General features: G+C 36.8%; 1 protein-coding gene across 2 annotated transcripts in view; it reads left to right on the top strand.

Moving 5' to 3' along the window:
- LOC143859345 (two-component response regulator EHD1-like) overlaps positions 1-16,533 on the top strand; it is a 77,632-nt gene that overhangs the window by 8,584 nt on the left and 52,515 nt on the right. The window contains exons 1-3 of one of the 2 annotated variants that reach the window (XM_077370067.1): positions 675-694; positions 8,845-8,950; positions 9,806-9,958. In XM_077370067.1, the coding sequence (XP_077226182.1) occupies positions 9,838-9,958 (121 nt within the window). In that variant the 5' untranslated portion in view covers positions 675-694; positions 8,845-8,950; positions 9,806-9,837. Of the gene's footprint in view, positions 1-674; positions 695-8,844; positions 8,951-9,805; positions 9,959-16,533 lie in introns of those variants that run through there. The other variant, XM_077370066.1, reaches the window with a different exon arrangement.

Genomic DNA, 16,533 nt, shown 5'->3' with positions numbered 1-16,533 from the left:
ACCTAACCTGGTCGTGCATCCGAATTCTAGGAACTACCTGGGAGGGATGCTAAAGACAGAGTTAGGAGGAATAGAAAAAGTTATGAACCCCCCTCTCCCCCCCAAAAAAAAAAGAAAAAAAAAAGAAGAGAAAAAGGTAGGGGAAATCTAACAACTACTGGCTCTCAAAAAGTCGGCACAGGAGTCTTAATCCAATCAACCTTAGCCTATCAAAGCACAGTTGATCCAATTAGGACCACCCCCTGCAATCAGACAAAATTGCTTCACTAACCATCAAAGCAAGAAAAACTACATGTACAACAACAGAGCAATGAAATTTCCAAGCATGAGAAAGTTCTGTATTTACCAAGCGCGAAGTAGTAAAACATCCACCACACAAAGAGTAGCAAGACTACTTAAAAGGAAAATCAGTCAAAATCCCATCCAAAGAGTATTTATACAACCTATAAATAGCCATCAAAGGCTCAAAGGTAAATGGGTGGGGGGGGATCCCAAGAAATGACTATTCACAGCTTTGGTTTTCTTATTGGTGCCCATTACTGACTTAAGTGTCGAAGGGCCCTCCCGGGGACTATACCCTGGGTTGGCCTTCTGACCGGGTGCTACTTCGTGCAGGACTCATATGAGCGCTGGACCCTCTTTATCAGACGATCGGGTCAAAATCAACTCCAATATCCGATAATATCCCAGCCAGGTTCGTTCCTCCTGAACTGCCACATCACATTGACTGTTTTTTACCACAACAATAACTTATGCCAATTTTTCAACTAAAAAATGGAAGTAAATTTTTTTTTGCATCTATTTTATCATTGAAAGAAATAGAACCTCAATAAAAATTTATGGTGGCAAAAATATAAGTATACCCCACATATTTGGATTATCTAAGCCATCCATTCGTAGGTTCTTATAGTCGATAGATCATCCATCTAAATTAATCTCTGTTAGTTGATCCTAACCCTCTGATTGATTTTTTTGTAAAATGCAGGCGTCAATTTTTTTTTTTTAAAGATAGTACAAAAAATCCACAAATTAAAGGACTAGGACCATTGATTATTTTTTATGCACGACTTATCTGTGGTGGGGACTAAACAACGAATGGTTTAGATTATTCAAATATGAGGGTCCCACTTGTATATTTGTTGACTAGTATCTCGGACGAGATAATTCCCCTTGTATATGATGCGTGGGCATGTATTTCTCTCAAAAGTACAGCACGGGCCACTTGAATTATCTAAGCCGTTCATAGTGAGCCATGCCTTTATTCTACTTTGAATAATGTCTCTTTCGAACTCATGAGAATCTTTCCCATTTATAGGCACTTGTCTCTTTCGAACTCTCCTGAACAAAACAACCACTTTATAGTTAGGGAGATGATAAATCTGCACCCCTGTAGGTTAATTTGCACCCCTTTAGCACGAATTAACGTTAGAAAGCAATGAAATCTGCTACATACCCTCCTGTAAAGGGGTGCGAGTTTATCATCGTTCTATAGTTATCATGCTATATGTTGATGCCGAAATATACTTCAAGGGGTGATGGGTGATGACTGGTAGAGCTCCGATCTATGTTCAACCTACTCTCAAAGAACACGCGTAAGAGGTCTCGGAGTGTGGACTTCGGGAGACCACTCCGACGCTCAAGTCAGAAATTGGCACACAAGCAGGAAACCAAGCAATAGGAGAATGGAGAAACAATACTTGTGAGTGATTGAGAATAATTCAAGATACGTACTTTTGAGCATGGAGGTCTTTTTTTAGAGGAGTCCAAGGCCGTTTAGAATACTTGCCTTTGTGAGAGTCTTTCCTGAGAAAAGGGCCGCACCATTGGATGGTGGGCTGATGCAGCCCCGATTCATGTGAGAGACAAGCTAGACCATCCAACGGCTTTAAGAAGATCATCCCTCATTCGAGCACAACATAAGGCTCAAGCCCAACTTGAATCCACAAAGCATAAAGGCTAGCTTCAGCCCAAGATCATGGGCATGCCAATTCAAGCCTGACCCAGTTGCATTTTCGTCATAATGAACCTGGTCAATTTTGATGCACGTTTTTGGACCTCTAGATGGACGAATCAAAGAAAATGCTTAACTAAGATGAATTATCTTTCCAAAGGATATTCATGGTCTTAATTTAGCCCAGTGGTTGAAGAGTTATGGTTATTTTGGTAGACTGTGTTTGCTAGCTTTGACTAGTTAATGTGTTTAGAGTTCCTAAGCTATTAATGATGTATGTGAGTCCCTAAACTAGTTAGTGGACTAGTTTGAACGAATTTTCTCATGTATTTCTCTATTTGAAGAGCATCAAACATATGTAATGGAATTTTAGTGAATATTGAATGAAAATTTGCTCAATGTATTTTTCTTTGAACCTTGAAGAGTTCATCTTTGAAACCTAGAAGAGTTTCACTCATTCCTTGAAGAGTAGGAGCTTTTCCCTATCATTTGTATCCTTGAAGAGTTGCAACCATCAATCTAGAAGAATTGATGTTACCCACCTTCCTTGGCAACCTTGACGAGTAGCCATTGAAGTTGTTATCTTTCCTATCATATCCCACTCTGTTTTTCAGAATTCTGTCCATTCTCTTTTGTCCATAATTTTTCGAGCACCCTATGATGATAATCTGAGAAAATATTTGTCAGCAAAGTTGTAGATCTTTGAGTTCTTGAAATTTTGGCTTTGAATCATGTCATTCCGATCTATATCGAGGGAGATACGCTTATTTCACCGAAATCGCATAAATCTGTTTTCTTGTATCCAAGTCATTGTGCAATTGAGTGTCTTTCTTTGTCACTCTCCCAATCCTTAGTCCAAGAAGCCTAGGAGAGGCTTGCATCATGGGCCATGTTTAATTAACATGTGTACCTAGAATACTTAATTTCTATTGGCTAGAACTTAAGTGATTCAATTGTGCATGTGCTTAATTAAAGCTTAAATCCTATTGGTTGGGATTTAAGTAAAATCCTATTGCCTACAAGATTGGTAAAATCCTATTGGTTGGATTTTTACAAGGAAAAGAGAGATGGAGAGATTACTGGAAGCCAACTTAATTGGAGAGCTTCTACACACTTCCCCACATGTTAAAAAAACGTTTTCACCCGTTGCTTTATTTAAATAAAGAAAGGTGGTAGAAGGTGAAAGTGTAATTACACATAACTTACCAATTTAGAGGCATTTCTAGTGGGAAACAAATTCCCAAGAGTTCTCTATATAAAGGAATATGGGGAGAACGAATTTGTCAAGTATGAATTTTTCACTCTACACATCAGTTCTTGCTTCAAAAATTCATGCAACTGTTCTCTCTCACCTTTTCTAAATTTAGCAAGTTCTTGCCTAGTTTTAGTTCCGGTTTCTCATTGATTCTAGTTCTAGTTCTTCCTGAACTTGGTTTGGGTTTGTGAAACCCTAGTAGCCTCTCTCTTTTTTTTCTTTCTATCAGTGAATAATTTGTCCAGTCCATGGATCTAATTTGAATAGTCCAGTCGTGGAATCTTATTACTGATTATGAAATCTTTTCCAATTTCACTCGGTTGATAGCCTTTCCTCAATCCAAATAATAAAATTGAGTTCACTTTTGCATGCTCTTTCATTATTCTTTTTATAAATAGAACTATTTTGATTACCCATCGTATTTTTTATTTTGAGACCTTTAGACAACATTTTGTTCTTTCTTTTAAAATTCTGAAAACTCGAAAATATTTTTTTTATACTTTTTTCGAGATTTAAAGTCGGGTTTCGAACCCAAGGATATCTTCTTCAACCTCCTCCATCTTCCCAAGCTTTAGAGGCTACTACTTCAACTTTCGGATCGGCACGGGTTTGAGAACGCTGAGCATCTAGCGGGGAGTAGATTAAGCAGCGATTGGCGGTGACGACAAACTAGGATCTTGGGTCGGCCGATGGGAATGGAAATTTTTTGTTTGTAGCGCAGTCTTGCTTCTGCCGCGTGTGCCGATTGCCACCACCGTCTTTCATTTTCTTAGGTGCTAGTTCTCAGGATCTAAAACCTGGGCTCTAATGCCACTTTTCTGTCCCTTGAACCAAGACCATAGCTCCGCACATGACAGCGCCGCACACCCGCAAAGTAAACTCTAGAAGTATGCAAGGCTAAAGCAAAAATACTCCAGAACCATTCTTGTCATTATTCTAATTATCAAGTTTGTTCATTAATAAAGAATTGAGATAAATAAAATGGTCCCAATATAAGAAACTAAAACATCAATATGGATCATCATATCCAAAGCAAAATACTCACTTGAATGTAAATCAAAGTAACTAAAGTCTCTCAAATAAAGAAATATGCTCAAAATAAAGCATGTTCCTTGAGCGAACGCTGAGTAAGTAATAAAGCACTACTCTAGCTGGGTCTAGGCATGCCAAGAGAACATAAAGGTAAACAATGAATGTTATGTGCTAAAATCACAAGATTAAAAAGCGGTTACATATTCAGAAAGGGAATCTCATTAGGTTGTCATAGGGAAATACAAATAAGGTATGATGCAATTTAACTTAGAAAGGACTAAGCTTCAGAACACATGATGTTTTGATAAAGTTTCACATAGCCACAGTCTAATAGAGTGAAGAAATCACACACAAGTCATATGTCGAACAAAATACTTCAGTGCCATTGGTTTATTTCACATTAACAACAGGCCACAAAACCCTGCAGAGCCCTGTGGTTCACAAAGACGCGATGCATTCGCCAGTGGTTAGCGGCATCACAATCTTCTGTTGACAGGGTCAACATACTAATCTCCATTGGAAGGAGCCATAATAATAACCTAAGTCTCCACAAGAATTGCCCGCAGTAAAAAAAGGGCAGCCTAGTGCATGAGACTCCCGCCATTGCGTGGTCATCTTGATCCTACTATGATCTTAGGTTCAATAGCTTTAGGGGCAGGCCTTAACATCAATAGATTGCGGCTACCTTTTTCCTACTGCTGCAGCCCCAAACCAAAGCCCGATCAATGACTTGAAAGCTATTGCAGCCCTGGGGAGGGCTAGATGTACGCGGCCTTACTCCCATTATGCAAAGAGGCTGTTTCCGTGACTCGAACCGGTGACGACCAGGTCACAATGGAGCAACCTTACCGTTGCACCAAGTACACATAGCAAATACCATGAAAGGAATGTACACAAGTAATTGACAAAGGCCACATGCTAAGTCTTTCACAAATGGAGTTCCGTAGTGGAATAGAATTCAATAACATGGCAATAATGGGTAACATAAGTGAGGAGATTTTATATGGTGGCCGACCATTACATATAAAGGTCGGAGAGAGAAAACCCCTCCTCTCTTGATTTTTGATCCGGCAGAAGCCCCCTTTTTTGACTTTTTGTTGGATCCCAAATCAAGGGTGGCATGTTTTCTCTCTCTACGCCCTTGTTTCTACACGGTCGGCCACCATATAATTTCTCTATAAGTGAGTATACAAAACACAACGAATGCCCTACATCTTGCTTTTAAATCTAGGAACAATTACCAATGGGGGACACAAAAATGACGTAATTTCAACATGACCCATACTTTTCTGAAATTATCAACGAGGGACAAAAGAGGTCTTATCAGTATAAGCTGGACGAAAATGCCCTTTGGCATTTACAACATGTTTTCACCTCTTTTTTTTCCTTCTTTCCTCTTCTTTTACTTTTCCATTTTCACCTTTTTGATTTTTACCCTACTAGTCATCTTCCTCCTCAGTTAGTCACCATTGTTGCTGGCAAGTCTTGAAAACTTGAAAGTTGAGTTCTTAACATCTATCTCTCTGTATATATGTTTTGTTTTTCCTTTTTTTTAAGGTTTTGCACTATTTTTCATTCCTCTGTTTTTTATTTATCTTCTTTAGGGTTTAAGTGGTTTGTATTTTAGGGTGTGTTCTGGAGATAATGCATGAATGGCTTCACTCACTTTTTGGAAGACAATTGGTTGTATAAGAAAATTTTGATATAATACATGAATATCTGGCTACACATTTTTTGATATACTTGAATTTTTTTTAATGAATTGGGATGTAATACATGAAGCACATTTAATGAATACAACATCCATTTCTTTTGTTATTTCTATCATGAGCAGAATTGTTATGCCATTAGAAGAGTTGCTATAGGCAGGGGGTTTTGTAGCAGAAGGGGTTTATCAACTCTTTGGAAGGGGGTTAGCAACTCTTAAAAGTAGGGTTGCCAATTTCCGAATGGGCTTATAAAGTCCCTGAAAAAAGGTTGAGGGTACTGGAGTTTTGGAAGGGGGATTTCAAGTCTTTGGGATTGGGGTTATCTATTGTCAAAAATGGGGTTACCAATTTCCGAATGGGCTTATCAAGTTCATGAAAATTGGCCGAGGGTACTGGAGTTTTGGAAGGGGCTATTCAAGTTTTTTGGGATTGGGGTTATCTAGTATTAAAAATGGGGTTACCAATTTCCGAATGGGCTTATCAAGTCCCTGAAAATTGGCCGATGGTACTGGAGTTTTGAAATGGGGTTTTCAAGTCTCTGGGATTGGGTTATCTAGTAAAAAAATGGGGTTACTAATTTCCGAATGGGCTTATCAAGTCCCTGAAAATTGGCCGAGGGTACTGGAGTTTTGGAAGGGGTTTTCAAGTCTCTCGGATTGGGTTATCTAGTACCAAAAATGGGGTTACCAATTTCCGAATGGGCTTATTAAGTCCCTTATGAAAACGTTTTTAGTTCCTATTTTTTTCACTCGTTCATTTTCACCGTTTTTTTTCTTTCTACCCTACTATTCATCTTCCTCATCCGCCATTGAAAGGGAGAAGGAGAAATGTAAAACCCTAAAACAAATGAAAAACAAAAGCTAGATACAGAGAGATAGATGGGAATGAACTGATGTTTCAAGTTTTCGGGACTTTCCAGCGACAATGGAAGCTGAACTATGAGGAAGATGACTGGTAGGGTAAAAAAAATAAAGTTGAAAATGGAAAAGTAAAAAAAAAAAGAGGGAAGAAGAGAGGAGGGAAAAGTGGAAAAGTAAAACGTGTTGCTTAACAATTTCATCATTTTTGTGCCCCCCATTGGTAATTGTTCATGTTTTCTACTTTAATTACACGGTTTTATCTTCTTTTTTTTTTTGATGATTAAGCTGCGGTTAGGCAAGACCCCCACCAGATATATTAAAAGAAAAGGAGAAATAAAGAGAACGGGCCACCAAGGACCTAACTTAGCATGCCGCGACAAGCCACCAAGGTCTAATGAAAAACAACAATATACAAGCTACAAGAGATCACCAATCCTAAACAGAGAAATACATTAAAGAGGATTGTGCAGACAACAAATTCATTGAGGCTTTCGAAAGTAAAGCATCCATCTCTTGTCACTTTCCAGTAATCTCAGCAGATCAGTGGGAAATTTTGAAATGCCCAGATTTTATCTTTCTAAAGTAAGGCATGCCTTCTTTATTTTACTTTGAAACATTTCACTTTCACTGAAATTGCATGAGAATCTTTCCAATTTATAGAAGGGAAATGATATCTCCCCGGCCCCCACTAACGGTTTCTGTGCGAATGGTTAAAAGCTGAGGATAAATTCACCCCCTTTAGCCTTTTTCTTTGCCTTCAAAACTTAACGGGGAGATTTTATCCGTCAAAGGCGTGGGAAAATATCATTCCCCTTTTATAGAAAAACGTATCTCTTTCTTATCTCCGAGAAAAAGATAGCCACTTCAAGTTTGGTCGGGCCATATTTGCTAAAATGTGTGGGCCCACCTATCTTGAAAATCTGAAATTTAAGGAGAACCTACGCAAGTGTTGTAATGTAAAGCCTGTAGGTCCCACTACAAACAGTAATGACACATGGGGAATCTCTCTCCCCTGGCCCTTCTTACTCTACGCCGGGAATAATGAGTATATTTTTGCGTGAAAAGCAACACAGAAAGTGAGCGTGCGCTGTAAACCACCATGTGAGAATAGAACAAAGTTGTGTGCTATAAATGGGAAATATTCTCTGTAAATAGATAAAAGTACGGAATACAGGCTGATGTTTGGAGAAATTACGGATTACGGGATCTTTAAACAAGAGCGGCTAATCTTCAAAATCGGGTGGTCAAAAGACCCTGATACCCTTTTTACATTGACAGAGTCTTCCTTTTTTATTACTGCCTATTAAATTGGCAATTTTCACGAGGATTCTTTTGTTTCGTTTGAATGGGTATTCGAACCGAAAGAACATTGGTTCGTTTCTATCTTGGCCGTCAGAAATAACTAGAGATGGAAGGATGCTTAACACGTGTTGGAAAACTTAAACTTTTTGGAACGCTAACGTTATTGAATACTTTAGTGAGCAGAGTTAATCTTTTCTCACTTCTCTTTTGGCTTAGAACAGTAACGCTATTGAATACATCTCTTTTGGCTTGGAATCTTTTCCATTCTCTGTTGGTCTCCATTATTTACGCCGGCGTAACCCATTATTTACGCCGGCATAACCCATAAAGGAAATAGAAAAAGCAAGATCCATGTTCTTGCTCTATGTTCAGACAAAGATACTAAAGTGTGGTTGATGAATGGTGGCCTCAAGTCAGGTATGTTTTGTGGCCACAGAGCTGCCACGTGGAACATTAATAGCCAGAATTCCCACGTGCAATAGTACCATCCCTTCTCTTTATAAAGCCAGTCTCCACTATCCTTGCATTTACGTTGCCTCATTTTCTATACATCAAAATGAAATGGTATATGTTCTTATCATTGTCAAACTAATTATCATGTATCTATATACTCTGAAATATGATATTCTTTCCTTATTAAGAAAAAGTGTGTGACTAGGGTTTTGTGTTACTTTTATTACGGTTAATTTTTTTTTACAAAGATGATGATGAAGATGCTAATGATGATGTTCCCAGGCTACAAATCGTGAGCTCTGGCCAAATGGGTTGAGGGTTCTCGTCGTCCAAAATGACGCTTACTCGTCCCACATCTACCAGCTCCTACACCAGTGCAACTACCAAGGTAAATTAGAATTAGGGGTGCAACTTATGTTCGGTCAGGTTGGACTTTAGCTTAAAAAAATGGAGTGTTTTGCTAGGGCATTCGTTAAGCATCATTTAATGGCCCTAGGAATCATGAATTTACACAAACTTTGATGAAAAAAATCTCAAAACGAGTGTAAAAGTGTAAAAGTATGTGTAAAATCATGTTCCCTATGGCCATTAAATGATGCTTAACGAGTGCCCTTAGTTATCAAAACCCAAAAATGAATTGGATTCAACCCAAAACGGGTCTGATTTTCACTAGAGCTCAACCCGAGTTCCAAAAAAGTAAACCGAGTCGCTGCCTTAACTACCTGTTTGATTTAATTTGGATTTTGAGAACCGAACGTGAGTCCAAAACTGATTATGGGACTCAATTGAGTCCCATAATCAGTTTTGCCATAATCAGTTTTGGAATCACGTTCGGTTCTCAAAATTTTGAAATAATAGGACCTAAGTTAGATAGTCTGATAATTAATAATTATCTTCGGATTGAGCTGCATCGCTTGCTTCGAAATTTGCAAATCCATTTCTTGTAGAACCCAAGTGATCAACTAAAAAAGAATAATTAGAAGACGACTAAAAATGTCCAATTGTACTTTTTTTAATTTATTTACGCGCACTCATCATATGCACATTTAAATTCATTAGACTCACAGTTTCTTCTGGTTATCAATGTTTAGGCTATCACTCTTTTTGTGGCATGTCTGTATGGTAAATAATTAATTTGAGCATAAGAGTGTGTTTGAAACACTAAATTTGAGCATGCATGATAGTGGGTTTGAAACACTAATTATTGTCATTATTCCTACTATCATAACACTTGTTTTTTCAGTTACTGGTTGTAGACAAGTTTCAGAGGCTATAATGATGGTGACGGAAGATAGACAAAGATTTGACATAGTTCTCAGTGATGTGTTCTTCCCAGATGAAGATGGTCTTCTCCTAGTGAAGATACTTGGTCGTCAACTTGGAATCCCAGTGATATGTAAGTTACATTCTCTTTGAACTTTTTCCATATTCAACCAAAAACAGTAGGTTTTTTTTTAAGTTCTACTCTTCTGGATCTTCTGGCTATTCTCTAATAAAATTGTAGAATTTTTTGAAGGATAACACTGCCATCATGAACATTAATCTCCTGTGATATAGCTTTGTGGGGTTTTTATGTATATCCTCTTTCCTTTTATAATGGATCACCAGAGGGATCTAGAATTTTTTTTTACTATATCTCTGCTATTTAACAACTTTTTCTATATAAATAACACAACTCACACAATTGAAGGTGTGTTGGAAATATGGCAAAAAGCATCTCCTCATTCGATGCTACACATGGTTTGAGACGAACGGGCATTGTAGTCTGACTTGTTCAAGTATAAATGAGTAAATGACACCAACTCTAATAGCTTAAGCTTTTGGAGTAATTGGTTGTTTCACATGGTATTAGAGTTGTTGCCTCACGGCTATGTCACATTCTCGTGCTTGGGAATTTCTCAGCAAGGGAAAATCTCGAGATACATTAATTTTATTTTTATTTTTTCGGGTTGTAATATTGGGGAAAAAGGGTAAAAATAAAATTATTTAAAAAAATATATAAAAATATTAAATTTAAGAAAAAAATAAAAATATCGTAAAATCTCGGGGTTATTTCAAGATTTTGTCGTTTTATCAAAGTGATATTTTGAAAATATCGGAGATATTTGTGACATGACCTGCAATCAAACAGCTCTTTGATATTAAAATCCACGAGTACGGACAACCCAAAAGAGGAGCACGTACAACAAACCCAAAAGAGGGGCCATATATACGTGAGGAGGGGTGTTCAAGTATAAATAACACAACTCTAACAGCTTAAGCTTTTGGAGCAATTGGTTGTTTCACATCGCTGTTTTTTTTTTTTTTTTTTCTATTAATTTTTCTGCTGCTCTCATCTTGCCTACATCCCATGGTCTCTGATAGTTCAACGATGCACACCCCTTCATGCTCTTCAATCCCACCCTATGATATACTTTTTTTCTTTTGTTATAGTACGAAACTTCTCAAATCTACGTCAGTAATTGCCAAGGTGCTCCTAATCCGCATCTGTAATGGCCACAGTTTTCCTAATGCTCATTAATTTTGATGTCTTTTCTTTATGATATATGATTCACTTGAGTAATGATCTTCATGTTACTTCCATTAGAATAACAATCTCTTGTTTGCTAGTCATTATTGTGCTGAGAATAATGTTTACTTTGAATTTCATCCACACTTCTGTCTTGCTAAGGACAGGCAGACAGGGACCATCCTCGCAAGAAATGACCACCAATGGACTTTTATCACATTTTTTCTTCACCTACGAATAATGCTTCTCTGTTGGACCTCAATGTACGTACTTGATGGGGAGACTACACTTACTGACATTTCGAATCAACGTCTTGGGCAACCTCCTTTATAAACGTTTCAGCATAATATCTTCAACATGGTCCCCTTGTTTTATGCCTTATCTAGTGATTCCTGTTTTTGTACTTTGTGTCAACTTGGAAAAAACCATTGGTTGCCATTCTGTAATTCAAGTAACGCATCTACCTCTCCTTTACAACTAGCCTTTTGTTATGTTTCGGGCTCAACTTGTTAAGATATGTCAGATCAATATAGTAAGATCTGACCGTTGAATCATTAAAGGGTGAGATTAGGGTATCTAGCTTGATTAGGTAGTTAAGACAATCAGGGTGAGATTAAGCTATCTAGCCTTATTAGGTAGTAGAGATAAATTGTCACACCCCAAACCATGTCCATGGCCTGGCACGTAACAGCATCACTGTGGACCTCGATTCGAGAGAGGCGGGGGATGAATCCCCAGAAAGTCTCTAGATCATCCATGTGAAGGAGAGCTTTACCAAAGAACTCTCGAAAGAGTGCCCCTCACAACATGAGTGACGATGTAAAATGAGATACCTCTCGATTCGGGGACTAGCCCGGATTCGAGACGTATCTTAAACAAAGAAGAGTCGTTATTTAAGAAAGTAGGCCCTGAATCCCATACTATGCTGTGTTGCAATGGATAACCAGAGATATATAAAAGGTTCGTGCCTGTTTACGAATTTGGAAGGTCCGAAGAGCACCTCATCCGCCCAAGTGCAAGCACCTGGTCTCTTATGTCATTTATTTATTGATTTTGAAGAGTTTTGGGCAAAAATAATGTAAAATAGGAACAAATATCTCCGAGAAGACGTCTATCTAATCATGCATGTCTCGGAGATGAATAATTAGCATACACAAAAGAAATGTCACCTAAGAATAGCTAGGTTATGAGTGTCATGCCTAATTGGTGTCTAAGTTCTGATAGGCAAACACATGCATGCTATAGCTAAAGGTATAAGGTCTGTACATGAAAGTAAGAAAACACAACAAAATACACAACACAATACAACTTGACTCCACACACGGCTCGACACGATAAACCCTAAACTCTAATGTGATACTTGACTCGGACCAAGATGACCATCCGTCCCGGCTGCTCTACGTATCCCGGCCTCGCGAAGAATCAGAGTCGACGTAGTTCGGTGACCTATTCTAAACTACGATGCCTAACCATCTAAGACCGCTATCCTAGACTCGATCAACTAGACCCGACTAGTTTTTAAAGCTTTTTGTACGAGTGCTTAAGTTCAAGTGAATTGTAACTTTTTAGGACTCCCTATATGTCCCAAGTAATGCAAGTTGGTTAGCCTTAAGCTAATGCAGGTGGTTCCTATATCCTATGTGTAACTAGGCTGTGTGTCCTAAGGAAAATCATGGGCTAACTAAGTGTTTCCTAGTCTAGCCATCGGCTCGACTAAGTGTCTAATCGACTACGACTCGGGGCCTCCTAACTCTAGGGACACTCACACGACAAGACACAGCATATCAACACAATCAGGACAGACTCCTGACTCTAAGACACCCCAGATATCTAGGACAGACTCCTAACTCTAAGGGAATATCTTTTTGAAAAGATTTTGAAGATTTTTTGTATTTTTGGAAGGTTTGAAATGTTTATTTTTGAAGGTTTGGCTGAACTTGGGATAAGAATCTCAATCTGCCTACGTACCTGGTGGAAAGGGATCAAGCCAACGTAGTTCAGAAACATAACTTCCTAATACGCTCCTAAGACTCGACTTTTCAGATGTTTTGATTTTTTGAAGAATTTCAATATTTTTGGAATTTTAAAATATTCTTCCTTCTAGCCAAAGGGGAAACAGAAAGACAATCAGAAGGAGAAGAACACTCCTGTGATCCATAGCCTGGAGAAGTGTCAGATGAAAAGACAGAACCCTTTTAGCCTAAGGGTTGTCCTAAACAAGCAAATCGGTGGCTCAAATGAATGATAGAATGGAAGGAATCCCAAGAAGGTGTGAAAACCTAAGAAGACTGGGTTAGACCTTAAGAAGAGTGAAAAGAACTAAATCAGAAATGAATTCTTGCATTTTTCTTCTCTGAAAGAGTGTGCAGATGAAATAAAGCCTGTCTCTCAAATGAAGATGGCCATTAGGATCAATGAGACATAGCCTGTCTCTTAAAAGAGAAGAATCGACAATATAATGAGACTGGGCGAGTCTCCTAAAAGAAAAGAATGAGACTGGGCGAGTCTCCCTAAATGAGGATGACCATCTAGTGAGACCAAACATGTCTTTCTAAAGGGTATGACTTTCTATGAGACAAAGCATGTCTCTCTAAAGGGTGTGACATTTCTACACAAGACATAGCTTGTCTTCTAAAAAGGGTTTGATTTTTCTGTTGAGACATAGCTTATCTCTTTAAAAGGGTGGGCTCTAGATAACTCTTTCATCTCCCTTGCAATGAAGAACTAGTGGTTTCAAGGTACATGTCTAGAAGATTTGGCAAGTCTTTTAAATAAAAGAGGGGAGTGCTACTTGGACTGAGCAAGTCCCCTAATGATGGGCTTGGGCTAGCGCCTTCATCGCCCTGCAATAAAACTAAATAGGACAACAAGACAAACGGCAAGCCACAACACTTATGAGACCATTTTGCCTCAATCATAAAATTCGAATTAAATTCCTAAAATGCATACAGAGTGACTATAAAGTACAAAACTGATATGATTACTCAATAATGCCACCTGCCTAATATAACTCATCCATTGAATGACTAAAGAAGAGCACTTATCCAATATGTAGAACATAAAAAAAGTTATTCAATTCCATTTACAAGCTAAATTTAAACTATTCATGAAACAACTGAAGCAGTTATTAAATTATTAGAGTTAATGAGGATAATGCATTCATGCAATATTCAGTATATGATTGCGCATCCAATATCATCCAACACGACTTATTTAGGCAAACAGAACATACATCAGTTCATTGACTACATATTACATATGTATTTGACTGAACATTCTTCTCTGGAATTTATTCAAAGCATAAAAATATCTCATGACATAAAAGCAAGATGGGCCTATATCATTAGATAAGCAAACCTATAAGCTTCTATTATTTTGACAACAGAATAGAACAATTCTTATGTAATTTGTAAATCAACATATTCCCCTTTGTTAAATGACAAGTTTCCTTGGCCACAAAAGATAAGCCCAACATGAAGACGAAAAATTGTTCTCTCTCTCTAAAAACAAAGTTTAGCAATAAGATCTCCTTTTCTTTTCTTTTTAAAAAAATAAAAAATAAATAAATAAAATAATAATAAATAAAACATTATAATACCGGGTCTTATATATGCAATGAAATCATGCTCAATTACTTTTTTCTACTATTCAACCATAATTTTATGCCAATCCAAATTACCTAACAGTCCAGATTTGTATTGTCTAAAAACATATTGCATCCAATATATATAAGATTTGTAATACTACCATGATAAGCAACAATAAATCATACCAGAATGACTAAGAAGAGAAAATCTGTTGATATTATCCTAATACCTGGAATGCATATTCTGACTTAATCCAATAAGTGAAAACCACAATATCTACATAATTTGTAATATTAAGCATAACAATTATGACCAATAACCTGTAGCTTAGTATAATCTTCCTAGATCAAAAGGCAAATACAAGACACAAGCAGTAAACCTCCAGTAATCACAAGTTCATAAATTACAAAACTGTTGATAATGATATATAGATCTACTGTCTCGGAATCAAGTAGCATTGAGGTCAAAGAAGTGAAGGGAAGAAATACATACAAGAGCCATACTGTTTTGACAGAAGTATGAACTCAAAGCTTCTTCTATCAAAATGATTATGAAAAGTTAACATGACTCGTAAATTTTCAGGCAAAAAATAAGAGAATTTATTTGGTCAGAATGAGCAAATCGGATTTGGATTCCCTAACTATTCAATCAGTTTACTACCCTTTTGATCCTTTTAACACTAAATTAAATCTGAAAAAAATACGATTAAACATGATTTAAAAAAAAACAAAAAAAACAAAAAACAAACAAGATATACAGCAATTAGTATGCTAAACATAAAACCTGTTCCAGAATCACAAACAATACAAGAAGTAAAAACCACTATAAATCAACAGCCATGTTCCACTAATAATTTGCTTTATCTTTAATATTCAAAGAACTACTAATACTACTATAAAGCTTTCTTTAAATAAATTTACTACAAGAAAGAAATGATCATTAAATGAGTGATCCAAACTTGAAACTCTTAACATAAAAAAATGGAATAGAGCTACAGGTCCTCTCAAAGTATTAATATTTATCTTAGCACTCTCATCGAATAAATTTTAATGTAAACTAAAGTGCCTGGATTACTCCTAGTAACAACAAAAAGAAATCCTTCCATCCACTTGTGATAAAAAAAATCTATTTACAGAAAATAAACATTTCCATATGAAACTGAAGATACATGAATTTTTTTTAAAGATTTGAACTGAAGATACATCCTTCTACATACAGTTTGTCTCGATACATGAATATGATTCCTTCAAGATATAACTCCATATCCTCTGCTTAGCTATATACATACAATCTCTACTCTATTAGGCAACTATACACAAATCATAATTCTATCCCTCTATTAACTTTAGTACCTTTTGAAACCTGCTATTAAGAGATAATCTTATGTATACTCAACAATATGATGAATCATAAAAACCGAGGTGATCTAACCCAAAATATTACCATTATGCAAATTTTCTAGTCTAGTATAATAGATATGGGACCAGAAAATAACTATACTTTTTGACAAATTTTCATATCTGTTGAAATGCTTTGACCAGCTCACAAGAGATTTTTCATACACAAATCCGAAAATAAAAACATATGAATATCACATATTATTTCAAAATAGCTTTTTACTAATGGAAAATTAATTGACAAAAATACCTTTAATATTCAGACAAGTCATTCCAAAGATACACAAATTCTCTAACTTTAGTACAAGATTTCTAAATTTGTTCAATGATTTATACATATAATAAAAAAAATCATACAATCTCAGGGAATGTTAACAATCTACAAATAGAGAATGCAATTTCATCAACTCGTGTCTCCACAAATCAATTGAGAAAATAATTTCAAGAGACAATCATATGAAAACCTAATTCGAGCATT

Source organism: Tasmannia lanceolata, unplaced genomic scaffold (assembly GCF_043159265.1).
Source record: "Tasmannia lanceolata isolate RefF3 unplaced genomic scaffold, GAP_Taslan_0.1 ptg000029l, whole genome shotgun sequence".
Classification (NCBI taxonomy): domain Eukaryota; kingdom Viridiplantae; phylum Streptophyta; class Magnoliopsida; order Canellales; family Winteraceae; genus Tasmannia; species Tasmannia lanceolata.
The sequence above is the reverse complement of the archived record's forward strand: the minus strand, read 5'-3'. Positions and strand labels throughout refer to the sequence as shown.